The 27,948-nt window shown below is 39.4% G+C and overlaps 1 protein-coding gene across 6 annotated transcripts in view; it reads left to right on the top strand.

Moving 5' to 3' along the window:
• Positions 1 to 27,460, top strand: part of STEAP2 (STEAP2 metalloreductase) — a 29,828-nt gene extending 2,368 nt beyond the window's left edge. For 4 of the 6 annotated variants that reach the window (XM_037066099.1, XM_037066101.1, XM_037066096.1 and 1 more), the window contains 4 exons: positions 12,176 to 12,700; positions 15,832 to 16,359; positions 20,390 to 20,554; positions 22,510 to 27,460. In XM_037066099.1, the coding sequence (XP_036921994.1) occupies positions 12,209 to 12,700; positions 15,832 to 16,359; positions 20,390 to 20,554; positions 22,510 to 22,797 (1,473 nt within the window). In that variant the 5' untranslated portion in view covers positions 12,176 to 12,208 and the 3' untranslated portion in view covers positions 22,798 to 27,460. Of the gene's footprint in view, positions 1 to 750; positions 930 to 10,034; positions 10,183 to 12,175; positions 12,701 to 15,831; positions 16,360 to 20,389; positions 20,555 to 22,509 lie in introns of those variants that run through there. The other 2 variants (XM_037066097.1, XM_037066098.1) reach the window with 2 other exon arrangements.
• The last annotated feature ends 488 nt before the right edge of the window (positions 27,461 to 27,948 follow it).

The raw sequence follows: 27,948 nt of genomic DNA, 5'->3' as shown, positions 1-27,948 counted from the left end.
GGCCTACATGTCTTGATGAGTAAAAAAACGGGTTTTACCTAGAGACCTATTACATCACTTTTGGTCTTGACATTTTTGAGGTATTCAACAACAAAGAATATTTACTGGACTCTTACTATGACATGCCAGGCATTGTGGAGGCAGGGATGGACGAGACAAACCTGGCTCTACCCTCAGGGAACTTTTAGTCTAGTGGGGAAATGACAGTGAGTAAAGAAACAATTACATAAGATGATCACAAGAGAAACTTAAGAGCTGTATGGGGCGGCACCGTTTTTTTCCCCCTACTTCCAGAGAAGGATGCTTTGTCTGGACCACAGGGAATAACAGTCCCACAGGATGGGGTTAAGAGGTGTACAGAGGCTGTTGAGCTCACTCAGGGCCTTTTAGGTCATGGTCAGGAAGGTAGCTGTAGGTCTAAGTGCCACAGAAAACCACTGAATTTTGAAGAGGGGAAAGGCACCATCCTTATGTCTGTTTTAAGATGATCTGAGCTTCACTGTGGAGAATGATTTGGAAAGAGGCAAAGGAATGAGTAGAGAGGCCTATTAGAAAGTGTTTCCAGAGTTTAGAAAAGAGATAGGAAAGACTTGGATTAAACTGGTTTCAGTGGAGAGGAATTAAATATTTTGGAGAATAGGACTTGGTGTGGATTTTATATCAAGGGTGAGGGAAAGCAAGGACTCAAGAATGACTCCCGGGTGTTTGCATTAAGCAACTTGTGGATAATGGTACCATTTACTGAAATAGGAAAATCTGGAAGAATAAGAACAGATCTAGATGGAAAACAAGTTCTATTTTGAACCTGTTGAATGTGAGCTGTGTCTAATGAGATCATAACCACAGCCCCTTGGAAGGAGAAAAGGGATGGTCTCCACGAGTGGACACACTGGCCTTTGATAGATGAACCTGATGATCATGAATTTAAGGTGAAACTAATGAGCTCCATTGTCTGTTTTTTTTTTCTTCAGCAACCTTCACCAGCTTGGATACAGAAAATGGGTAGTTGGGTTCTTCCAGGACTAGGTTATTACCAAGTGGATGTGGTGGAGAGCAAGAGAGGCATCCTAGTCTATTCAGGCAGCTGTGACAGAATACCATAGACTGGATGACTTACACAATGGACATTTATTGCTCACAGTCTGGAGGCTGGGAAATCCAAGATCAAGGCACTGGCAGATTCATTGTTTAGTGGGGGCCCACTTCCTGGTTCGTAGTGCCATCTTCTTGCTGGGTCCTCACAGGGCAGAAGGGGAGAGGAGCTCTCTAAGGTCTGTTTTGTAAAGGCACTGATCTCATTCATCAGGGTTCTATCCTCATAATCTAATCACACCTCCCAAAGAGGCCATGCCTCTTAATACCTTCACAGTAAGGGGTAGGATTTCAACATATGAGTTGGTGGTGGGGGAGACACAAACATGTAGTCCATAACAAAAGTGGGTCTTTTTGAGAAAGTGGAGATGCATATACAGTATAGAACCTCCAATGGGTAAAGAAAAACCAGGAGGATGTCATTGGAGAGTGAGGAAATACTGGGGCAATGAATCAGATTTTTTCTGCTGTCTAGATTTATCAGTGTGCATATTTGACTAAGACTATTTATTGGAAGGCTAGGAGACAGTGTTTGGAGATGTCAGAAATTCACTGAGATGGGGCAGAGGCAAAGAATCACTGCCTTTGATGAATGAGTAAACAAGAGGTTGTGAGGTCGAATGTTTCATCCACTTGACCAGTGAAGTACTGGAGAAGGATGACAACTATTGGCCTGTTGGCATAGAAGAAGACTGTGTATGGATTGGGGGCCTAAGTCACCAGTGATAAAGAATAAGCTTGAAGTCAGGAGGCGGCAGGAGTGAGTGTGGGGAGAGGGTATTATGAGGAGCCACGAGTCTCTAAAGAACTGAGTGTTTGCAGGAGAGAAAAGGAAGAAAGAGTCACATGTGGCCTTTAAAAGTTAAAAATTCACCTACCCCATCTCATGGCCCTGGAAGATGACATTTTCTTGTTTAGCAGGTGTGAATCAGCAAGTTATGAATGTAAGCAAGATCTCTGAGGACACCATAGTCACGAGGATATAAAGTATAGGCAATATAGTTGATAATATTGTAATAACTATGCATGGTGTCAGGTCGGTACTTGAAAAATTTGGGGGAACCACTTTGTAAAGTTTATGATTATTTAATCGATATGTGGTACACCTGAAACTAGTACAAAATAACATTGTATGTAAACTGTAATTGAAACATTTTTTTAAAAAAGATCTCTGAGGACAGCTCTTTCAGAGTTACTGTCATCTAGTAAGTAATGCCCTGGATCTTTATGTGTGAAAGAAATTAGGCTTTATTTTTCAAAATGAATACAGACTGCAGCTGTCGTTTGGCCAGAGGAATGTCAAGAAAACTTCCTAAACTGAAAATCAAGGAGGCCGTGTAGTTGAGAATAATCAAATGCTCTTACCTTGATAATATTCTTCAAGTTATTAGATACATACAGTGAGTCAAATGTCAACTCACCAAGACCGTGACCTTGACATTTCAAGGAGCCCATATGCTACTTAAATCATACTTTTAGACTGATCTCATAATGTTGAAGTGTCATAGTGTTAAGTATGAGACAATGATATTAGCATTATTATATAACTGTAAGATTTGGAAACAAAAAATTTTAGTGTTGGAAAGGACCACAGGAGTCAAGTACAACTTCTTCATTTTCCATTTTACAAGGAAAACGTACTCAGAAAGCAGATAGATTTCAGAAGCCTAGGCCTGTTCTTTCTTCTTGACACCACATAAACAAAACTTCCCTAATTGCCATCGTAGTCTTCTCAGTTATTTAGGCTGTATTACCTCTGAATAGCAAATGAGAAGGTAGTGGGACTCATCCAGGTGTGGCCCATGGACCAGCACCACGGGGATCACCAGGGAGCGTGGGAGAAATGCAAAATCTCGAGCCCTCATTCCAGACTTGGAGAATAAGAATGCATTTTAACAAGATTCCTGGGTGATCACATTTGCGTTAAAATTTGATAGGTGCTATTCCAGAGCCAGTCGGTCCACATGGAAACCCCTGTCTGCTCCGGTCAGCAGGACCTGTGGCATCTGGAGAACTGAGGAGAGTAGCCCCTCGGCAGACAGAAAGAATAGAGGGACACCTCCCTGGGACATTCTGAATTTTGAAGGTTATGCAACAACAGCTGTAGTTGGAAGGGTCTTGTTGGAACGGTGCTTCCTGTTGGAAGGGTGACGCATCTTAATAATGACTTAGTCCTTCCCAGAAAGTGAAGAGAGGAAATTACAAAATAGCCAGTGGACTTACTGATACTGTTACTGCCTGAGTGGAAAAAGGGAAAGGACTGCATGCAAATTCTCCAGTTTCCCCTCTTCAAGGGCAACTGTTATTCTTCCTCCAGTATTATTTTTCCTTATTACAAGTGTGGACCCTGGGAAAGGAAATAACTACTAAAAAGGGCTCCCAGTGGGTAACTGCGCTCGAACAAAACAAACCAGCCCTGGCTGGTGGACTGAGTGCTGGCCTGCCCACTGAAAAGGTCACCAGTTTGAATTCCCTTTCAGGGTGCATGAGCCTGGGTTGAGGGCCAGGTCCTCAGTTGGGGGCTTGTAGGAGGCAACCAATCAATGCTTCTCCCTCTCTCTTTCTCCCTCCTTTCCCCTCTCTCTAAAAATAAATAAAATTAATTAATAAAACAGAGCCTAGCAGCCATTTCTACACAGGGGCCTTTCCTGAAAACTAGCAGCCATTTCTACACAGGGGCCTTTCCTGGGAAGTACTTCAGGGTGAAACCTACATTGGGTTCCTGCCATCTGAGTTAGCCTTTATAAAAGAGTTCCTGGAATCCTATTTCAGCCAATGGGCCTGAGGCTTTCCTATCTAATCAGAGTTGCACAGCTGTATCCCCTATGAGCTTCTTCACTGAGAGGCTCCATTCTGACCAATGAGGACAATACCTTTTGGGCCAGTCAAACTGCGAGGATTGGGAATTCTCATTTGCATGAACACAGACCAATCAGGGACCAAGGGTGGGGACCCCTGTCTGTTTAAGTCAGCTCTTCTCTGGCTGTGAGGGTGCACTTTTCCCTTCCCACCAAAGACTTTCCCAGCTGGAGCAGATATGAGCTGTCTAGCCAGAGAGGGTCCTTCACAGCTGGACTATATCACAATTGAGCTGTCTCACACTGAATAAAGATTCCTTCTTCCCCACACCCCAAATTGGGAATTCCGGTGGGCATTGAATGGGCATCGGTGATGACTACTGGTTGACACAAACAAACAATGAGCATAATTCAGGGTCAAATAGCTATATTCATTATCTCCAAATACCAAAATAAAATATTAGGTGTAATCCTGAATTCTTTAGGAGAGGTGTTTTCAATCTTGACTGCATATTAAAATACCTGATGATCTAAAAATAATAATTCTGTTGCTCAGGCTGAATCCCAGACCAATTAAACAAAACTCTGGGCAGAGGGACGGTGGGGTCTAAGTATCACTATGTTATGAAGCTCCTCAGGTCAATCCACTGTGCAGCTGAAGTCGAGAACCACTGCGTTAGTAGGTCGCTCCTCCATGAGGGAAGAGGCAGCTCTGAGATGGCAGTTCTGCTTGTCCACCTACCCCGACAGTGCGACCCTCTCTTCCTCCCATTGCACCGAGCAGAGTCAGCAAAACTCCAGTCACACTCTGCTGTGTATGTGACAGCCAGTGGGGCTCTCAGGACATTGAAGGAGGCAGGATTTTTAAAAAGAGGCACTTAGTCTTAGCCCATTTTGTTAAAATTTGAGTAATAGCATTTACTGCTGATGAAATGTTCTAAAATTGGATTGTGGTGATGGTTGCATAACTGTAAATTTACTGGAAATTATTCATTTCTACACTTAAAGTGGGTAAACTCTATTATGATGTATAAATTACACCTCCATAAAGCTTTTTTTAGTTGCCGCATATGCTTCAACATTCATGATTTCATTATATTAATTATTTAGATACCTAGGAAGCCAGTGCCTGTTCTGTGTAATTGAAATGTCAGCACCTAGCCCAGTGCCTAGTGGGTAGGGCCGAATGTGACACTGGGTGAGTGAATGGTTTGGGATGGATGATGGACGGACAACAGATAATTATCATTATGATTTTGGTTGTGGACTGACTTCTAAATCGGTGTCAATCACCAGAGAGCCCTAAAGTTCACAGCACACAGTGGGCATTGGAGCCATTTGTAACCTGTTTTCTGCTATGGCATTGAAATGAGGGAAGTGGGTTTGTGTAGACGCTAGAATGTCCTGCCTTTCACAGGACTTCTTTTTTATTTACAAGTGCTTTACTGCAACACAGAAAACGTTTTATTCGCTAGCTAATAAACATATATATGTCCTTAGTTCAGAGTTCCGTCTGCAACAAGATTACTGGATGGGGAAGTTATTTCAGTCATACTGTGACCCCCTGCTGCCAGCTTTGTTTTTGAGGTACACCTCAGCGGTTCCCACTTGCAGTGTATGAAAGCCTGGGTGCGCTCAGCCTTCGCGGCTGCACTCGACAGAGGAGGCTGCGCTGAGAGTGGGATGGGGGGTGGGCATAGTAGTTTCCTCTGTCCGATCCGTAGAAGAAAAATGGGTGGGGAAGTGGGGGAGGGAGGGTGTTGCTGTAATTTATTTGAAGAGGATCCTAAAATTTTATTAACTGAAGTCCTTGGAAATACATGTTTAAATTAAATTTCTAAACTCACCTAAATTTAACCAGAGAGCTTTTTTGATGAAATTCTTCCTAATATGAATCGGACTGCTTCCCTGCCCTAGAAATTGCACTGTGATAAGCATACAAAGTTTTGTTTTGGTGATTGAGGACCTAGAAATGTCATAAAATCGTACCCATGTATAAAAGCATATGTGGAATTCATACTGAGCCTAGGAAATATTTTGGAAATTATTGGTTACTTTAAATTTGTCTCATTAAAATCCTGGTTATTCGAAGAGTCTTCAAAAGTATTATGTTTTTGCCTGAAATTTCTTTGTGTTTTTTTCTGTAAAACACGAACGCCAAAAGCCACTCAGATCTAAGCATGAATTATTATTAAATCATTTATTACTATTCCATAATTTTTGGAAAATGCTTTTCAACTTAGGATGCATACCAGTTACCCCAGAGTTTCAGCTGAGGGAAAGAATTTAATAATCTAACAAGTGGATTTTAACATTCAAACAAACAGCAAATACTGGGACTGCATTGCACTAGCGCGGTTATCCTCAAATTCGGCAAGCATCAGAATCACCTGAGCGTTTCTTAAAATGTAGACTGCTGGGCTCCAGGCTCAGGATGTCTGATTTGAAATCTGGGGAAAGGCCTGGGAATTACATCCAGCAGGTTCCCCCAGGGATGCTGATGCTGCTGGGGGAGGAAGCACACTTGACTGCTGCTGCCTAGGAGATCCCATTCTACTTCGTCAAGTGGAATTGCAAATTCACCGCCAAGGGTTTCTGAAGGACTCAAGAACTTCTTCCAAAAAATAAAAACCTTAAAAAAAACCTTCCCTCAAAGAAATTTTATATTATCATAGATATAAATAAACAGTTGGATTTTATTTATTTAAATATCAAGAGAATTTAGGTTATCTTTGTGCAACTTAGAGGTTATGAAAATAAAAATTACCACTTACTTATGGGAATTGAGATAGGGAGATTTGATATTTCACCTCCAGAATGTATGCACCTGAGAATTCAGTGGACCTCACCTGTGGGAGCCTTTCTCCCCTCTCTAGAAACGTTTTCTCTCCAACATGTCTCAGGGGCACTTCTATGCAGAGAGCTTCCGAATGTCTAAGTTGGTGGCCTTAAGACTTGCAGATATTACAGACCAATAAAATGAAAAGGAAGGAGGGAATCTTTATAGCACTGCCGACTGAAGCAACGTTACCGCTATCCTTTTATGAAAAAAGGACATTTTGTCCACATAGAGTAGGAAAGACTTTCTGTCAGAGTAAAGGACAATTTTCTTTAAGTTGAATAGTTTTATGGAGAACTTCCTACTATGCCCCTATGCTTAAAAATCTATTGAAGTATTACCAACTTACAATATTATCATAGTCTTAGGTGTTTTCCACAGTGGCCTCACCAGTTTACATTCCTACTAACAATACACAAGGGTTCCTTTTTCTCCACAGCCTTACCAGCACCTGTTATTTTTTCTGTCTTTTTGCTAATAGTGCAGATGGGTGTGAAGTGGTATCTCATTGTGATATTGAGTAACTTTTCATGTGCCTATTGGCCATCTGTATGTCTTTTTTTAAAAAGATTTTATTTATTTTTCTTTAGAGGGGAAGGGAAGGAGAGAGGGAGGGAAATATCAATGTATGGTTACCTCTCGTGAGTCCCCTGCCGGGAACTGGCCTGCAACCCAGGCATGCGCCCTGACTGGGAATCGAACCGAAATCGTCTGTTGCGCAGGCCCATGCTCAATCCACTGAGCTATACCAGCCAGGGCTGTATGTCTTCATAGACAATGAAAAAATGTCTTTTTAAGGTCTTCTGCCCATTTTTTTGCCCTGACCGGTGTGGCTCATGGATTGAGTGCCAGTCTGTAAACCAAACGGCTGCTGGTTCAATTCCTAGCACATGCCTGGGTTCTGGGCCAGGTACCTAGTTGTGGGCATGTGAGAGGCAACCACACACTGATGTTTCTCTCCCTCTCTTTCCCTCTCACTTCCCCTCTCTCTACAAATGAATAAAATCTTTTAAAAAGAGAGATCTTCTGCCCAGTTTTAAGTCAGATTGTTTGGTGTGTGCTTTTTAAAAATATATTTAGTTGTTCCATGTACTTTTTAATTTCTGTAGACCAGTGATGACTTTGTATTTGGAAGCCAGTGCCCCAGCACTTTTAAGGGAAGGTCACAGAAAGCCAAATTGAACTTTGGGTCCGTATAGATTTAAGCTTAAATGAACCTGTAGTGCACTGTCATCATCATGGGTTGAAGTAGTGCTGTGTGATTTATGTTTATTTTTATTTGTTGATTTGAGAGAGAGAAAGGGACAGAGGGGTTTGTTGTTCCACTTACTCATTCATTTGTTCATTGGTTGCTTCTTGTATGTGCCCCAACCAAGATGGAACCCGCCATCTTGGCACAGCAGGACAATACTCTTAGCAGCTTAGCCACCCAGCTAGGGCCAGTCCTGTGTAATTTAGAGATTATTTTGTAAGTACAGTTTTATATATATGAATGGCTTGAGGTAAGGGCTAGAGAACGCCATGCGGTATTTCTGTTCCCTGAATTTCCAGAGTAACTATGTTCTGATTGGACAGTCTAGCTATTATGTGAAGATGTGAAGTTTTTCCTGCTTTTTGTTCTAAGTACAGCTCATCTCGTCCTAACTAGAATGTACATTTCTTGAGTGGAAGCACCATTCTTCTCTTGTCCTTTACCTCTCACATGCAAAGCACACAGCGGCCTCAATAAATTCATGCTGGGTCACAGCAGGGTAGGTCTGTCTTTAAATTACAGTCGCATCATTTCTTGTCAGTGGAGATGTACAATGAAAGGTTTTTACTTTCCTTTTTTGTAAATACTAGGCAAAACCTCCTTCGGATATTGACATTATTCCTTTTTTTATAACCCCATTTTTATGGACATCAAAAGTGTTTATGAAACTCAGTGGTTAACCAGGTGGCCCATTATCGTAGTGTGGCAGATTAGGAACTGATTGGTGAGGTTTTGCAGCAGAGCCTCGGCCCGGATGGCCAGCATAGCTTGTGGACGTGAGCTGCTCTTAGGTCTGTGTGTGGCCGAGTTCCCTAGGGTGCTGACATGTTTCTTCCCCCTTCTCCCTCCCTCCCACTGAAAGCGGGGTGCCCTGCAGAGTGTCCAGAAGACAAGTGGGTTGGTAGCCTGGGTTCTCCAGAGGTTACCCAGCAACCATTCATGTTTTGTTTTGTAGTGTTACTTTGGTTTTGATCCCAAAATTGGAATTATTTCCACATTTTATCCATTTTGTAGCTAAAATTCCTAAGTGTATAGCTCTGGCTTTACATAAAATTATCCCAAGCTGAGGTTCATATTGAAACTATGTAAAGTTAGTATTGATTTTAGAGAGTATAGTTGCAGATGCCATTTGGAGGTCTATACAATTTTAAGATTCCCCATAGATGTTTGCACTGCAGTTTTAGAACGAGGAGGGGTAGGAAGACTCAGATTTGAATCCTAATTGGGTCATTACAAACGGCATTGTTGTAAGAAAATCACTCATTCTCTCAGCCTGTTTCCTCATTTTTAAAACGGGCATAATATGTGTTCCACAGCCATGTTAGTCTTCATTAAGATAATACTATATATAAAAATGTTGTGAACTATTAAATAGCACACAAGCATATTTTAGCATATGCTTTCAACAATATACAAATACCCATCTCTCAGATTCTCTATGGGCATTTCCTGCCTCCCCCCACCCTGATGCTTTTACATTACTTAAAAATATTTAATAAAAAGAGTCTCATTTACTAGGCCAATTTTTATTTGTAGTCACAGCCACTTAAGGATTCAGTTAGAACTTGCCATTAGAAATATAATGTGAATAAGGCCCAAACGTGTTAGAACGGTTACCCATAAACATGTATAAAAATGCAAGGTATAATGAGAAGCCCATAGGTGACATTATTAGGTCCTAATGTATTTTTACCTGTTCACATTTAATTCACTGAAGGGGTTAATTTGCTTTATAAAATTATTAGCAGATAACTGATAAATTGTTTTGCTTTTGTTTTTAGTTTGAAAAGGCCTTGATCTTCATGGTTTCTTAGATTTAAAGATTTTTCAGTTCTCATACTCTGGGAGATGCTGCAGTCTCTACTCAGGAGAACTCAGGGCTGGGGTATAGGACACTTGGGCTCCTGGGTGTGAGTCTGATAACCCTTACACCCTTAGATAACATGCGTAACTAGGGGTAGGCTTGTCAGTTCACCTTGAATTGTTGAATGAAATTCACTAAATTACTTCTGGTTCTTTTAACTGCTCCCGAATAAACAGGACAGCCCATGAGCTCCCCAAGAGGACGTTGATGTTTTTCTACTGCCCTGGTGCACCTGAGACCCTCCTGGCCTTCTGGGTGCCTAAAATCACGCCAAGGGGAAGCAGATAATTACCGCCCCTCTTTGAGAAGTGTGAAGCATGTGTAACATATTAAAATAGTGAGTTTTCTCCTTTCCCAGGATCTGAGTTAGACTAGGTAACGCTGAGGAGTAATGATGTGGCCAGAGAAGAAGAATGTCGTAGTATGAGCGCAACTCTCCCCGTTCCCCCGGGCCCATAGAAAAAGCCCTTTCTTAAATTCCTCTGTGTGCCCAGATGACACGAGCCTTGGCTGGACTGCCTAGATTCTAATCCTGGCTCCCCCACTTTCTCTCTTACGACCTTAGAGAAATGAATTATCATCTGCATGTCTCGGTTGGGGCATGACAGTATTAGCAGCTCTCTCCAGGGGGGTTGTGGGGATTCAAACAGTTAATGTATAAAACACAAACAAAACTGACAAAGAATGTGCTATAATGAGTATCAGGTAATATCATGTTGTTTTTCTAAAGAATAATTTGCTGGGGGTTTTTTTTTGAGACATTGAACGTGATCTATTTCTAAGGTAAAAAGTTAACTATTCCTGGCTCTAGTAATTTCAAATTTCATTTAGTAAAAGCCCCAAAACCACGTTTTGGAAATATTCCATCTATTCCTGTAAAATCTATTAAATCTTCTGAAGTGATCCACATTTATTTTCAGCAGAAAAGAAATTGTGCAGTGGGGAGAGGAAGGAAGGATAATCTCATTCAGCCCCATTAGTGAAACTGCTGCATGGCAATCGGATTGGTATTCCCGAGCAAGTCATTACCAACATTTCAGACGTTAGTCACTTACAAAAGAATTTGACCACTTTTTTTTTCAGAAAGAGTAACTGCATCGTATTCTATCCAACAGTGAATAAGAGGAGAAGAAAAAGATTTTATACACATTGTGTAGTTTAAGACCATAAACACAAGTCCATAAACTTCAGGGTGCCTGATAGAAGCCAAGGATATTTAATTAATCCTTTGTTATATTTTGATGCTTCTTTTTCTTAGGATATTATTTAAGTACCAAGATTCCTTTTTTAAGTAGCTGATTTATCTTATTCTCATTTAATAAAGTCACACACTAGCTACTGAGGTTTATAGGATAGTTTGTAGACTGTAGTTTGTAGGATAGTTTATAGGATAGTTTATAGGATAGTTTGTAGACCTAGTGACTCTGGATGGTTTGGATTTAAGTAGTTTTTTTTTAAATATTTTATTTATTTATTTTTAGAGGGGAAAGGAAGGAGAGAGAGAGAGAGAGATCAATGTATGGTTGCCTCTCATGAGTCCCCCGCTAGGAACTGGCCTGCAACCCAGGCATGTGCCCTGACTGGGAATCGAACCGCGATCCTGTGGTTCGCAGGCCCGCGCTCAATCCACTGAGCTACACCAGCCAGGGCCCCGGATTTAAGTAATTTTTTAAAATTATTTTTATTTATTGATTTGAGAGAGAGAAACACCGATTTGTTGTTCCAGTCACTTATGCATTCATTGGTTGATTCTCATGTGCCCTGACCAGGGATCGAACCTGCAACCTTGGCCATCAGGACAACTCTGTAATCAACTGTGCTACCTGGCCAGGGCTCCTTGTTTTTCTGTTTCTGTTTCTGTTGTCCTTTGTGCTGTCACATCCTATCACAGTCCTTTCTACCTCCAGCAGCTTTACTGATTTGCTGCCTCTGATCTGCTGAGAAAAAGTTCTAGATAAAGACATTGTCTCTTCCTGTTGTGCTTAGAGGGGCCTGCAGACCAGCAACATCAGCTCACCTTATTAGAACTGCAGAATCTTGGGCCTCACTCCAGATCTCCTGAATCAGAAACAATGTGTTAACAAGATTCTCAGGTGATTCATGAGCACATTAAAATTTGAGAAGCCCCACTTGAGCATATCAACTTTGTGACAGTTCATTTTTCTATTTCGAGATCCTTTTTTAGCATACCAATTTTCTTGCTGTGTTCTAGGTGATCTATCTTGCCAAAATATTTTACCTTTGGAAACAGGGCACACATTATAATGCTTAGAAGTGTATTGATGTTTGGTAAGAGGTGGTTGATGAGTGTTTTGTTTTCTCTCTCCTAGGATATCCCTGGTGATCTTAGAAGAGTCTGTATCATGGAATCCATCTCTATGATGGGAAGCCCTAAGAGCCTTAGTGAGACTTTTTTGCCTAATGGCATAAATGGTATCAAAGACGCAAGGAAGGTCACCGTAGGTGTGATTGGAAGTGGGGATTTTGCCAAATCCTTGACCATCCGACTTATTAGATGTGGCTATCATGTGGTCATAGGAAGTAGAAATCCTAAATTTGCTTCTGAATTTTTCCCTCATGTGGTAGATGTCACTCATCATGAAGATGCACTAACAAAAACAAATATAATCTTTATCGCTATACACCGAGAACATTACACCTCCCTGTGGGACCTGAGACATCTGCTTGTGGGTAAAATCCTGATTGATGTGAGCAATAACATGAGGATGAACCAGTACCCAGAATCCAATGCTGAATACTTGGCTTCCTTATTCCCGGATTCACTGATTGTCAAAGGGTTTAATGTCATCTCAGCCTGGACACTTCAGCTAGGACCAAAGGATGCCAGCCGGCAGGTAGATATTTTTAAATTTTATTCTTATCTGGTATTTTGTAGTTATGGAGTTAAACAAATATCATCTATTTAAAAACCAAATTCTGACACCCTCTACTGATGATCGTCTTGGAAACCATGTATAGGAACCTGAACATTCATGTGCTGCTCTTGTAGGGGGACATGTCTATTCTCAAAATCAGGTGGAAAGCTGAGAAAATAACTGGGACTTTTCTGTCATAACCAGCTAATTCAAGAAAAGGCAAGGTTGGCTAATAAATAATGGGACACATTGCATGGCATTGAGTCTCTCCTTCCTCGAAAACAGAAAGACAGCACACATGTCCTTTGGCTTGGCCTCCTGCCCTCCCAGCCTTCTTTCCTCCCTCTTCTTTGTTCTTCCCTCTTTCTTTCTTTCTTGCAGGTATTTGGGAACAGTATTCCGCCTCTGTGTGAGATACTATTTAATGTTTAATGTAAATAGCTTTGGAAGTACATACCATTTTATTTTACACAGATTGTTCGTAGAACTTATTAAAATAGTACATATTTTTTAAGTATAGATTTTAATCCACCTGGGGAAGATAGAGACAGATTGGATTTCTTGGGTTCTTTTTTAGTCTAGGGTTCTGTTTAGTTCAATTTGAAAAATAAAAGAAGATGGGGAACTCCACCGATGCATTCGGGAAATGATAGCTTTTATGAGCAAACATATAAAATAGTATATACTAAAAGTCTTTGTTAAGCCTGGCAGGGTGGCTTGGTTAGTCGGAGGCCCCTCCTGTGCCCCCAAAGGTTGTGGGGTCGATCACCCTGTTAGTGCACATGCCTAGGTTGTGGGTTCAATCCCTGGTCTGGGAGCATATGGGAGGCCACTGACCTATGTTCCTCTCTCTCTCTCTCACTCTCCCCACCCTTTTCTCTCTCTTAACCTTCCTCTTGCTCTAAAACCAATAAACATATCCTCAGTAGAGGATTAAATAAAAAAATGTTAAAGATGTGGTTATGCATTATAATAAGCATGATGATAAAATACTTGAATTATTTTTTCCGTAAAGATAGTTGATTAAGGACCTTAGAAAAGAAATTTAATTCCTGGCTGGTGTGGTTAAGTGAGTTGGAGCATCATCCCCGTAACCAAAAGGTTGCAGGTTCGATTCCCGATCAGGGCACATATCTAGGTTTTGGGTTAGAGATCCAGTCCAGGTGTGTGTATGTGCGACCCCCAGTCCAAATGCAGCTGACTCCCAGTCCCAGCGTGGACCCCTGGACTGAGCGCTGACAAAGGCAATCTCGTATCAGTGTTTCTCTCTCTCCCTTCCTTTCTCTCAAAAGCAATGAAAAAAAGAAGTCCTTGGATGAGGATAAAGAAATGTTTATTTAAAAAAATTAAAGACAATAAATTTAAGTATTATATCAGTGTATGCTGCATATCAGTCATGATAACCACTCATTTTCACAAGTCTAATTTTATTCTAGTGAAAGAATATGCATTTTCCAGCTTTCCTAGAGGCTCTGCCTGAGTCTTTCTTTCCTTTTGCGTATCCAGCAAAGTTTAGTACTGGATACAGGCTAAATTAGAGATGAAACTGAATTTAATCCTTTGCCCATATGGGTGATAATTTTAATTCTTGAACAACAAAAATTGTGGAGAATGATGTAATTCAGAGTGAGTTACGGAAATAGTTTCATTTGTATTTCATAGTCCTCGTGTCCTTACTATTAATGTTTGATTTATATTTTTAGGTTTATGATAAAATTTCATAATGTTTAGGTTTTTTTTCAACAAAATTGTAAAAAAAAAGAGAGTTTACTTCTCCATTGTCATAACCATAATAAATTAATTTAGAATGCTTTTTCTCATTTCTTTGTCATATAGGTAATGTTCCTCACTCCATTTTAGAAGGTCATGAACATTTGTGTAATAGTATAGACTGTGTCACCTCTCTGCCTCCACTAGGTAAAATCAATAATCCAAAGAGCTTTTTACAGTATGAGCACAATGTCCATAGGTTTAGCATGCGAATGTTTCAGTGTGGTCTGCTCTAGAGCCCTTATATAAACATCTTCAGGGATAGCGCTGTTTGGGAGTGTTTTCCCCAAACATCACTCAGAGGTTTCATAACAGTATTTTTCTGGCCCTGAGGGAGATGACCTACTCCAGCAGTGAATTTGGTGCTCTACAAACATTTGTTGACTTCTCCCCCGCACTGGTGTACCTAAGAGGCTTGGGTGGTGTGGAAGCCTGCCCTCACCCCCATTCCTCACATCATTAGTTTCCTGTAGAGCTGACACCTCAGTGTTAGGAAATGGCGGTTGATTTACTTTTTAAATGGAACTACGCCTTGTAAATACCACTTTCCCACTCTGCAGGTATATAATCATAATTTAAAGATGAAAGCATTTCATATTCTGACCAGTGAATTAATACACTTGAGATGGAGTTTCAGAGATACTTACTGGGTGAATTAGCTTCTAAGCCAAAAGAGAAACTTTATAAATAATGTAGCATCATGATATGATTTAGAGGATTTAATTTCAAATTCAGTCTAGAGTCCATGCCTATCATCTCTTGCTGAATATCTGTACAAGGCAGTGGCTTGTAATCACTCTACTAGGGAGAATCACTATAGTCCAACAACCAAATATTACCCAGGAAGGCCTGGAGAGCCAGCCCCACCCTGTTCCCTGTGGGAGAGCGAGAGAGCCAGATCCGGAGCTCAAAGTACACCCAGCCCCCACTGAAGGGGAGACCAGTGTCCCTGAACCACGTGGTCTAGAAACCTTTCTTCCTGCCTGCTTTCCCCGAGGACGTCCTGGCCTCAGGTTCTAGCTAGGGTTTTTTTTGTGTGTGCATTCTGTTTTCATGTCATTTTAGGTAGCAAGGACTTTGTTTTTAATGACACTATTTTAATTTACTAATAAATAATAATAAATGCTTTATGTCTTTAATTTTTTGCATCACTTAGAGTCATCACAAGCGATACTCCATAGATTAAGTGGAGCATGGGATCCATTTTTCCTTAGGACTAGCAGTTCTTTTTATATGCAGTTCAGACTATGCAGAGCTATTTCTTAATGTTTATAAGATTGAATTTTTAATATAATTATTATATAAGTAATGTAATGATGTGTCTTCTGTTTTCGCTTCAGGTTTATATTTGCAGCAACAATATTCAAGCTCGACAACAGGTTATTGAACTTGCCCGGCATTTGAATTTTATACCTGTTGACTTGGGATCCTTATCATCAGCCAGGGAGATCGAAAATTTACCTCTGCGACTGTTTACTCTCTGGAGAGGGCCAGTGGTGGTAGCCATCAGCCTGGCCACATTTTTCTTTCTTTATTCCTTTGTCCGAGATGTGATACATCCATATGCTAGAAACCAGCAGAGTGACTTCTACAAGATTCCTATTGAAATTGTGAATAAAACCTTGCCCATAGTTGCCATTACTTTGCTGTCCCTGGTGTACCTAGCGGGCCTCCTGGCAGCTGCTTATCAACTTTATTATGGAACCAAGTATAGGAGATTCCCACCTTGGCTGGAGACCTGGTTACAGTGTAGAAAACAGCTTGGATTACTAAGTTTTTTCTTTGCGTCAGTCCATGTTGCCTACAGCCTCTGCTTACCAATGAGAAGGTCAGAGAGATACTTATTTCTCAACATGGCTTATCAGCAGGTATGGAACGTGCTTGTTACTTATCTGTCGCTTAACATAATTTGTAAAGTGTAAGATTAAAAAATAATATACAACTTTGCATACCTTGATATATTTAGGGCAGGGCAAGTCTTTGTTCTTTAAACAATGTTTCTGCATAAGAATTACGTGGCTAATGCAAAATCATTTATGGTAAAAGCTGCAGTCATCCCTTTACTTTGCAAAGTAAAAGCAGAGAAATAAATGATGGGCTTGTTTTCTTCCCTTTCTTTTTTAAGTCATTATTGCAATGATTGCTCTCGGTATTGAACAGTTCATTATTTTAATGTTTTGTAAATTGACTGTTCTGCGTAATGTTAAAGCAACTCTTAGTAAAACTATGCAATAAAATTAGAACCAGTGAAAACATAAAACAATAGGAAGTCAAGATCAGGAGACATACAAGGTCTGTCCAGAAAAAGTCCAGCCATTGTTAATATAACAAGAACAGTTTGGGTGACGTCGATGAAACCTGGCAGCCAAAGAGAGTGGACCGGAATGCGCATGTGTGAACAGTGACTACGTCGCTGTACTAGTCAGTGGGGGCGGTAGACACTATTGAGTGAGCATGTGTACTGTGTGGCCATGGCATTCAACATGCCTGAGCAAGTAAAGCAACCAGTCTGCATCAGATTTCGTGTTAAGCTTGAACACTCCTTCATGAAAACTATTCAGATGATTCAGAAGGCTGTAGCTGTGGGCAACTGGTGACGGGCAGCTTCGTCATGACAATGCGCCTCCTCATTCGTCAGGTCTCATGCAGAATTTTTGGAAAAACATCAAACCACCCAGGTGAATCATCCCCCTTACAGCCCACATTTGGCACCCTGTGTCTTCTGGCTGTTCCCAAAGCTAAAATCACCTTCGAAAGGGAAGAGATTTCAGACCACTGATGAAATTCAGGAAAATACAATGGGGCAGCTGATGGCAACTGGGAGAACTGTGTGAGGTCCCAAGGTGCCTACTCTGAAGGAGACTAAGGCATCATTGTCGTGTGTACAATGTTTCTTGTGTCTTGAATCTTCTTCGATAAGTGTCTATTATTTTTCACAGGATGTGGCTGGATATTTTATGGACAGACCTCGTATACCTACAAGGTTTTTGTTATCAAAAAGTGAAAAAAATACTAGTTCCTCAGGCGAAGCTTTTCTAGTACTTAGCTCAAGAAAATCTCAAGGAGAGCTCCATGCAAGAAACTTAAGGATGGCATAGACTATGATTTCCTCAGTAATTCCCATTCAGCAAGTGTCAAAGAAAGCCCTGCGATGGAGCACTTCTCAGTGAGAGCCAAGGACACCACACCAAAACAAATGTGTACAAGCTTTTTCTTTTTATAAGGAACCAAGGCATCATGGTCCGAGTGTGTAGCATCTAGCCTTAGAGTGTCATTTCAACAATTTCAACCTAAAATTATTTGAAAAATAATAATATGTTAAGTTTTTTAAGCCATTCTTTCCCTGAAATTACTACTTCTCTTAAGTGAGTCCTGAGGCTTTGACATCTGCTCTACCAGCTTTCTCTGTCCTTCAAGTCATTTGCTCAGATCTTACCCGCCTCGGTGAGGCCTGCATTTTAAAATCTGCTTCCCACTCAACCTCCCGGAAGTCCCAGTCCCTCTTACTCTGTGCGCTCTCTTTCATCAGTAGCTGTTTACCATCTTTTAACACCTTTTATGTTTTCCTTGTTTGTGATACTTCCTGTTGCCTGCCTTCTGTCACCAGAATGTAATGCTGAACGAATTGAGTCTGGAGGCTTTGCTAGAAGTGATGGAGATTTATTCAAAGGTCTTGGAGTTTGCAAACTGGGAACGCAACTAGGCAAAAACCCAGAGAGGAAAAGAAAAGTTCAACGTTCTTATGGTAGAAAGTGTGTTCATGGGCGTTATCAATCCTGCATTCTTAGCCCTAGGACTGGTTCGGGACAGTTACCAGTCTGAGATCAGCAGTCGGCATGACAGATGTCACATGGTCTAGAAAGTGGGCCCAGGAGGTCTGGTCAGGTCCCAGTTGTCTGAATAATGGGCATCAGGAGGATACGTCTGAGAGTCCCTCAGGGGGTAATCAAGTGGCCCAGATGAGTGAGTCCTTCTGAGGATAATTAGAGGATTACCTGGAGGTCCAGATGGGTATCCAGGTATTAATGCAACACTGGAAAGTACGAGAAAGTCTAAGTTCCCAGGCTAGTTAGAACAAGAATAAAGTCTTTCTGCAGGCCTCAACCTTCATAATATTAATAACCTTAGCCACTTGATTAAAATTACTCCTTTTTATATGCTTCCTATCTTCACTCTTTCCTCAGTAAGTTCATGAGAAGAGGGATCTTTGCCCATTTTGTTCAGAGATATATGCCTGATGCCCAGAACTGTGCCTGGCACATAGTAGACATTCTGCAAGCTTGTTTATGGATTGGAGGAATGAACTGGGAGGGCAGGTGGATCCAGGTTGCAACCTTTAGGTCTGCCGAGCTATGCTGCTGTTCTGTGTTGTTGTACAGATGTCAGACGAGATGGGAAGAGCTTTTTTCCTGCAGAGGCATTCTCAGGACCAAATGGCTAAGGTCTAGCTCTTCTTGGTTTTAATTTCAAGCGTATTTGGTTACCTGGAACTGGACAACGTTAAGCTGTTGTTAAATTAGAATCTATTTTCCATGAATAGATAATCAGATCAAAGCTTTAGTCCAAGGGGTCTAACCCTTGATTTATACTCTGATATTGTTTGCACGTAAATAGATTCTTCTAAAAGTAGTCCTATGCAGAATACCCCACATTCAGAGTTCATCAAGTCTGATTTAATTATATATGCATCATTAATGTAAGGGAAAGACATTTGGAAAAGTACTGTATAAGAATGATGGGCTGGGATGGGAGTAAAAGACAGAAAACTGTACTTGAACCACAATTTAAAAAAATTTTAAATGATTCAAAAAAAGAAAAAAGAATGAGGCAATTGCCCTGGCTGGTGTGGCTCAACGGATTGAGTGCCAGTCTGTGAACCAAAGGGTCACCAGTTCAATTCCCAGTCAGGGCACATGCCTGGGTTGCAGGACAGGTCCCCAGTAGGGGGTATGTGAAAGGCAACCAAACATAGATGTTTTTCTCCCTCTCTTTCTCCTTCCCTTCCCCCTCTCTCTAAAAATAAATAAATTAAATTTAAAAAAAAAGAATGAGGCATCAGTTGGAAAAGTATATTAAATAATGAGACAATTCAAGTGGATAAGTATTTGCATTTGGTAGGGTTTTATTCCCAAGAAAATCTCACCTTCCTGTTACCAAAGAAATCAAAAAGAAAGATAAATAAACATATAAATACTCTTGATGTGAGAAAGGGACACACAGAAGTAGTTTAGAAACTCCCTTTCTGGATTCTAAGTTGAACTAAGTCCAGAATGTACCTAAAATATTCAATCAACTATAAACCAACTTGTAAAAGTACCTCAACAGTAAGTCTAACTGCCAGTATTTCTTCTGGGTCACCCTCAACATTTCATGGTCTTGGGACACCAGCGTCTCTGTCACCATGATGCATTATAAATGTGACAGCATGTCCTGGCCAGGTTGCTCAGTTGTAGCACCCGTACACCAAAAGTGATGGGTCTGATTCTCGGTCAGGGCACATACCTAAGTTAAGGGTTCAGTCCCCAGTCCGGGCGTGTTTGGGAGGCAAGTGATCAGTGTTTCTCTGCCTTCACCTCTCTGTAAAATCAACGAACATATCCTCGGGCAAGGATTGAAAAAACAAGCAAATATGATTGCAGGTTTACCCACTCTCCTCACAAGTATGCAAAGAAGGAAAGAATGTTAGTCCTCTTTTTGTTTAACGCTCCATTCTCTTTCTCCCACCCAGGGTACCACACCATCCAGTAACAGGTTCTCCATAACAGTTTGTTAAATTATTATGTCCTAGACAACTTAAATATGTCCATGTGTGACGTTTCTTAGGCCAAGAGTAAACTCTGTGCTGAATCAGTCAATGCTTGGCCAAATAAGGGAAATTCACATTTGCTGTCTTGTCAGGTTCATGCAAATATTGAAAACTCTTGGAATGAAGAAGAAGTTTGGAGAATCGAAATGTACATCTCCTTTGGCATAATGAGCCTGGGCTTACTCTCCCTCCTGGCCGTCACCTCCATCCCTTCAGTGAGCAATGCTCTAAACTGGAGGGAGTTCAGTTTCATTCAGGTATGCGGGGTTCTGTTTCGCGAAGGAATGGGCTGCATAGAATTTGTGTTACGACTGTTTGAATTTTAGATATGCTTCCTATAAGACGAGTGCCTTTGGGGGCTGTGTGTATGCATGGAAGCTGGGGGAACCCCTGTGTGGGAGGCTGGCTTAGGACCGTTCTGCTTTAGTAAGTGAAAGACCAGTACAGGAACTGACTGGAAGGCTTTGATAGCATTGCCTGCTGTGCTTCAGGTAAAGCATATTTTATTATGGAAAAATAATGAAGGTGGGGATGTGTGAGCCTGAGACGAGTTTAATGCCAAAAGTCAATGTATTATTAGCCACATGAATGAAGAATTATTTTATATTTTGAATCACCTTGATTTGTCCAGAAAAATCTCATTAATTTTAATTAATGTGGAGAGGTCAGTCACATATTTTCAAAGAAATGTGTATGTACACACACAAACATGAGCAGTGACAAACCAGGTACCTAGGTTAATAGATTATGACAAGGGACGAGCCTTATGAACCTGTTAGTATGTATTTCTTATATAAGTTATATATATGTGTGTGTGTGTCCATATATATATATAGTCTCCAAAGGGGTTTCAAAACACCATTGTTATTTAATAAGTTGAATATTCACCTCCACTTATTGTTATTTAATACATTTGCATATTTAAAAATGCATAACTCAGACATAGACCCTATTTGTATCATCACAGAATCAGTATTGGCTGTACCCAAGTGGTTTATGGCACCATCAGGCCGATGAGTCTCATTGGTGATACACTGAATTTAGGGGGTTTTGCCTATTTGCTTGAGTTTTGTTTTTATTTTGATTTTTTTGTTTTAAAATTATCTAAAAGTCTTTTTCCTAACTGCTAGTTTAATCACACGGAAAGAAATAGAAGACCCTCTGATGAAGGGTGCTAGCTGGTTACAAATTATCATTATAAATTTAGATGAGTGATTTTTGGCAAACAGAACAATTTTCTGCTCGAGTTTTGACCCTTTCCCATTGAAGTTAGATATTACATCAGTCTACAGTTGTAGTATTATATTTATGTAACACACTATTTTTCAAAGTAAGCAATTGAACATCATAATCTAGGGAACCAGGAATGCTGCTGACCTTTTAGATTTTAACCTGTAAACTGCTTAACTTGAAGTGCTGTTAATAATCTTATTTAATAAGGTCAGTTAAGCCACATATTTGAAATGCTGTTTATATTATGTGTTAATATACAAGATCTTTCATATTTACTTTCAGTTAGTTTGTACATATGAACGTGTGCATGCCCCCAAGAGAATGCTCTTCAGCATTTAATTATATATATATATATATATATATATATATATATATGTATGTAAGCATACATATGCAAGCACACTCATTTTTCCTGATATACACAATTGGCAGAGATGTGGATAACCTTTATAAAGAAGTTTAGTAGTTTTTATCAACACCCTTAAGGTAAAACCAGATGTTTTGACCAGCAATCCCACCATAAGAAATCAGTTCTAAGGAAATAAACCAAAATAAAGAAAAGGGCTTAAAGTAACATTATTTACAGTTGAGGAAAGATGGACACAGAGGAATGTTCAACACAAGGAATGGTTATATAAAGTGTAGATAGCACATGCGTTCAGTGGAGTATAATACAGCATTAGAGTCATGTTTTCGTACTTAATGACATGAGGAAAACTCTCTTCACCTAATGAACGAAATAATTAGAATATTAAACTATATGCAGTATGGCCTTGTTTGTGTAAAATAAAGTGTGCATATAAATATATATGAAAATGTTTAAGTTGTTTGATGTAGCAGAGAACAAAAAGTAGCTCAACAATTTCAGATAAAATAGGTTTGTCAAAATATAAACAGTGTAGAGCTGGAGAGGTTTATTTATGAGTTTGAATAATTTGTTTCTTATTCTGTGTTTTTTTTTCTTCCTCCTTACCCGAAGTCGACACTTGGTTATGTTGCTCTGCTCATAAGCACTTTCCACGTTTTAATTTATGGATGGAAACGAGCTTTTGAAGAAGAGTACTACAGGTTTTACACACCGCCAAACTTCGTTCTTGCTCTTGTTTTGCCCTCAATTGTAATTCTGGGTAAGAGCATTTTACTTCTTCCATGCATAAGCCAAAAGCTAAGGAGAATTAAAAAGGGCTGGGAAAAGAGCCAATTTCGAGAAGAAGGTATTGGAGGAGCAGTTCCTCACCTCTCACCGGAGAGGGTCACGGTAATGTGAGGGTAATGGTGCTCGCGGGTGCCGTAAAGAGCTCTTACTCATGCCATTATTTCTACGACTTTCTCTGTGTTCAGTTGCCAACGCGGTCAAATTGCTGTGGGTTGAAACTTGTTCAGTGTGATCTCAGCCAAACATTGGTGGAATCTTCTTCAGATTAATTTTCACAAATGTCATGTGTGAAAATGTGAATTTTTGTAGTTAATTTACTGTTGAAATTTAGGTATGGTGTTTTTGTTTTGTTTTGCACAACTCTGACATTGTTATTTTAACAAACTGTATTCCACAGGCAAAAATATTTATAGTTAATAATATAGATACAATGTAATGCTAAAAACACTTTACAAACCAGCAGAATTTAAATTGTAATACAACTCAATACATACGTTTTTTTTCTGAGGCTCAAGTAAGGTTTTATTGATTATTGAGTGTAAGAACTAGAAATGCATAATCATACTTTTTAAAGAAAGGACACATTACATTAGCATCTAGGTAAGGGTGCATGGCAGTATTCCTATACTTGTCTCCTAAGACAGGATTTGAAAAATGTCATTAATTTTGTGAATCCGTGGGACTCTGTGAACAACCACAAAGTGAGAAGACACACCGTACCTGAAATTATATTTAAAATGCATTAGAGACAGAAAAGATACACTCATAATGTGTACCTCATGAAGCATTTTCCTCTTTATCTTGTTACAAAGCAGTCCCATTTGAATATCAGTATGTTGTCAGGGAGAAGACCATAATACTTGGCCTCCCAAACTGACTTTTCTTATAGTGCCAATCCTGGAAATTTTCTTGTTCCTCGTAAAAAGGAAAATACTGGGTTTCCACACAGGCAGTTGTTTGCCAGCTGGCATAGGTCATTGCAGCTTAGCCAGCCATCGCTGTCTACTGTGCAGGATTTTACAGAAGTTCATTGAGGGGTTATAACGTGCCACAAACTGTTCTGAGCACTTTAGTTGTATTATCCCATCTAATACTCAAAATAATCCCGTGACAGAGGTAGTTATTATCCTCATTTTACAAAGGAGAAACTGAAGGATAGAAAGTTAAGCAGTTTGCCCAAGGTCACGGAGTTTGGGCAGAGCTAGCATTCAAGGCCAGGCAGTAATTTTCCGGAGGCTGGGATTTTAACCACTAGGGCTGCAGGCTCCTGCTTCACCCCCATGCGTTACATTCGCAATGCCAGTCTGTGTGCTTCCTCTCTTGTATAAAGGTTTTAACATCCTTGAGAGTGAGTGTGGTTGTTCAATTGTGGGGTGATCCACAGTTACTTCCCTGCGGGGGGGATCTTGCCTGGGACGTGACCCTGGAGACCCATGGCAGTCCACGTGCCTCTCACTGCGGTGAGGGACTCCAGCAGAGAGGATAGGACCGTAGCAGCTTTAGTAAGTGGTCCTACGGAAGCTTTAACAGTCCCAGTAGGTAGGATCATCTCCTTTTTTTTCTCAAGAAGCCCTCCTGTGTGCTCAGCCATTCATTGGGAAGCAGTGCACAAGCATGAAGGATATTAGGATAAGTTAATTATAAATCTACTCTAGAGCCATATAATCACAAACTATTCATAAATTTTCAGTGCTGACATTCCACATGAAAACTGCATTTCATTCAAATTTTGGAAGGCCCTACATTTTTTCCCCTGTGCTCTTTCCTATTAAAAAATTGCAGACAAGGTAATATTATATACATTCCTATGAAATTATAACATTGCTAAACTTACCCTCTGAAGTACTACTGAATCCAGCTGCCAAAAATAAAAGGAATTGTACCTCGTGGAGGCTGCCTGGTCCGCCAGTGGCTCGTTCCCTACTGCACGTGATGTCAGTTTGGTAAATCGCTCATGGTTCTCTGATGCTCTTGGTGAGTTTTTAAATAGCTTTTACTTTTCAGCTGAGCTCTGTTTTCTTTATAGTTTTTCCCTCTTGATAATCACTCACTTGTTAGCTCTTAGTAGGAATTCAGTTGGAAAATAACTTTTAGAGGTAAACAGCTACAAACTCTTATAGTGGACTAATGAAATTAACAGCATATTTTCAATACTTTCTTGTTCCTTAAGTTTTACTGTCTTAAGATGATGTTCATCATTTAATGTGAAAAGGCAGTGAAATGTTTTTGAAAGTTAGATGATTATTGAAGTATATTGTTGCACATATATATTAAGTGGCCAATAATATAAACATAAATAACTATGAAAGATAAATGGGGTCTTTAAAAATATGACAAAAAAACACAGTTTATGAAAATGTATATAAGCTGTAACTTGTTTCAAATGCTATTTCCTTTTCTCCTTTACAAAGATGAAATTAATTTAGAAGTTTTAGAATAAATATAATATATTCATTATAACTCTAGATATTTAAAAGCTTTTCTAAAATGCAAAAATATTGACTTAATTGCTTTATTTAATTGACCTTTTATTTAAAAAAAACCCTATTTTACTATTTTCTACATGATTATTTCTCTTCATCAGTATTTTTCATAATTATTTTTTTTTAAATCATTACTCTGGCCTTGGAAGTAGGACTGAATTTTTTTCGGATGTGAGAAAGTGCTGGGTACTTTGAAGTAACAGGGATTTGTTTTCTAATCTGTATTTCAAGAAGTGCTCCTGTGAAAATGATAAAAATGTAGAAAATATATCCATTGTTAACCTATGCAAAAAAAAAAAACCTAGTAATTTTTTCCTAAGAAGAAAATAATCCTGGACTGAATCATGCTACTTAGCTTTTATTGTGCAAATGTCTTATGTTTCCTCTATTAATAAATTTTAAAAATCATGTTTAAATATGAATATATTCATGCTAGCATATATTTTTCAAAATATATATGGATATTTAGCGGAGATTGCCTACCTGTAGAGATTTTTATTTAAATTTTAAAATATTTTAAACGACGATTAACTTCTATTTCTAGGCATTTATTAAAGGTGATTATTTTGTGCTGCCTGTGGGCCTGGCGGATTAGCCTAGGGTCTAGCCACGTGATTATTTTCTTATAAATTGGCATGAACCTGACTAAGGAGTTTTGCTTTTAAAATTAATTTGGTAATAGTCACATAAGGTATAGTCATACAGTCAGATTATGAAACTAATTTGTGTAAAAGGGCTTCAAGAATATATCACATCCAGTTTTTGTATTGTTTGTCTCCTATGTAATATGATGAAACCTTAATTCTTTTTAATTGCCTTTGCCATTAAGCCATTTCATAATAAATTCCATACAGAGCATTCCCCCCACCAAAAGAGTTTTATTTGTGAAACTTAAGGTTTCTTATGTGATATTTTAAATAAAGTACCATAAGTGTAATTCGTAAGTATTTCTTCAGGAGTACTGTAAACACTGAACCTGTGTCAGCCTACAAAATCTGTTTTGCAGTATTAAACTGCTTAGAGTGTCATGTTGAAATTATTTTGTAAATTCATGTCTTAAAGCAGCACTACACGCAGTATAATATCCATTGTCCAGTGTTAACGATTAATATTTGTGATGTGTCATTAAGAAAAGGAGATGCTCCACCTTCGATTGATTATAAGTCAGCAAGCCAGTAAAACAAATTCTGGTATATATTCAATATATGTAATTGTTTTAAATGACACTCTTAGTAATTTTAGTGGAAACACAATCCTTTCTTACCTTTGAACAGTGAATTTTACGGGAATGGAAAGGTTCTTCAATTTTTTTAATGTGAAAAATTATAAAGTGCTAATATTCTGCCCACATGATAGCAAGAAACCCAAATGTTTAGTTCAGCCTAGCACATGTGCATACTGAGATTGTTAGTTTTCAGGATCATGGGATTTCCATCACACCGTCATTTAAAATTAGCGCAGGTGGTGCAGATAGTCCCGGTGACTAGACAAGCTACGTTAAATCATTAAAGCAGGTGCTTTTGTGTGCGTTCCAAAATGCCAACTTCTAGGAAATATTCTCTTAAGATTTTTAAAAAAGTTTTACATAGTCTATCAGGTATCCAACCCGAACAGGGACTGGAAGTTGTCTCCCAGTGTTTAGTTACCCTCCTTCTTTGAAAGCTGCTTTCCATCAAACTCCTCAGCTGCCCTTGCGGTTAGGCATTCCCGAGTGATTTAGTGTCTGTTGTTCAACAGTGGGAGGCAGGGGGGATGGATGAATGACTTCCTGGAGTGGAAGTCTCTTCAAAGGAAAGCGTGTGTTCTTAATCTTATTCCTCCATCTTGCTGCCAGAATCGCGGGAGCCTGGCATTTCCCGGAGAACCAAGGCCACGCCCTAAGGGAAAGATGTTCGAGACTAAAAAGGTCTTGACTACTTCACTCCTCAGACTGTCTTTTCCTAGTTTTAAGCCATTGTAAATTTGGGTTTCTTTATATGAGGTCAAAATCCATCCATTCTGGCTTCAGTTTTTTTGTCATGTTACCCTTTAACACTGTTTGAATAAACAAGAATGCAATAATGTGCAGTTCACATTAGGATTAATTTTCCATTGTAAATTAATTATACTCATCTTCTTGCCTCGATCTGTGATTAGACATTTTGTATATGCTTAGAAAATAGTCTTCTTTGTAACTGTGTAATAGATATTTGCTAAAACTCTGTAATCGCCAAATATCGCTGTTACATTACATGCCATGTTTTTATATCATTGCCATAGATCTGCCTTATAAATAAAAAAGTACTGTTTAATGTGTTTTAACTTCTTTGAAATGTTGTATGCAAACAAATTTTTCTTTCTTACTAAATAATAATTACAGTATTTAATGGAGGCCATGTAATACTTTTCTATATCTTTTTAAAAGCATCCAAAAAGAAATACATGTAATAGTTTCAGAGTCTTGAAGGTTTTGTAAGAAGTTTTTGCCGAAGTAGTCATTTAGGAAAACATCCATCTAATGAGTTGCTATTCTTAAAATTATTTCTTTTCACTAGCATTCGTTATGTTTTTTAACCATTACTCAATGCAGTATTCAAGCTATATTTTATAAGCTCCCTGACAATGGGAACTCTGCCTGCCTCATTTACTAATATATTTCCATGGACTAGTGCAACACGGCCGTACAGATTCTAAGAAGATGGTATGATGAACACTGATTCATCTTTACGGAAAATGTTGTTCTTTATCACCCCATATCCATGCAGCCAGGCCTGCAACCCTCCTGCCCACTCCTCTTGCC

This window comes from Sturnira hondurensis, unplaced genomic scaffold, assembly GCF_014824575.4.
Source record: "Sturnira hondurensis isolate 20B ecotype Veracruz unplaced genomic scaffold, ASM1482457v3 Scaffold0016462, whole genome shotgun sequence".
Lineage (NCBI taxonomy): Eukaryota > Metazoa > Chordata > Mammalia > Chiroptera > Phyllostomidae > Sturnira > Sturnira hondurensis.
The sequence above is the reverse complement of the archived record's forward strand: the minus strand, read 5'-3'. Positions and strand labels throughout refer to the sequence as shown.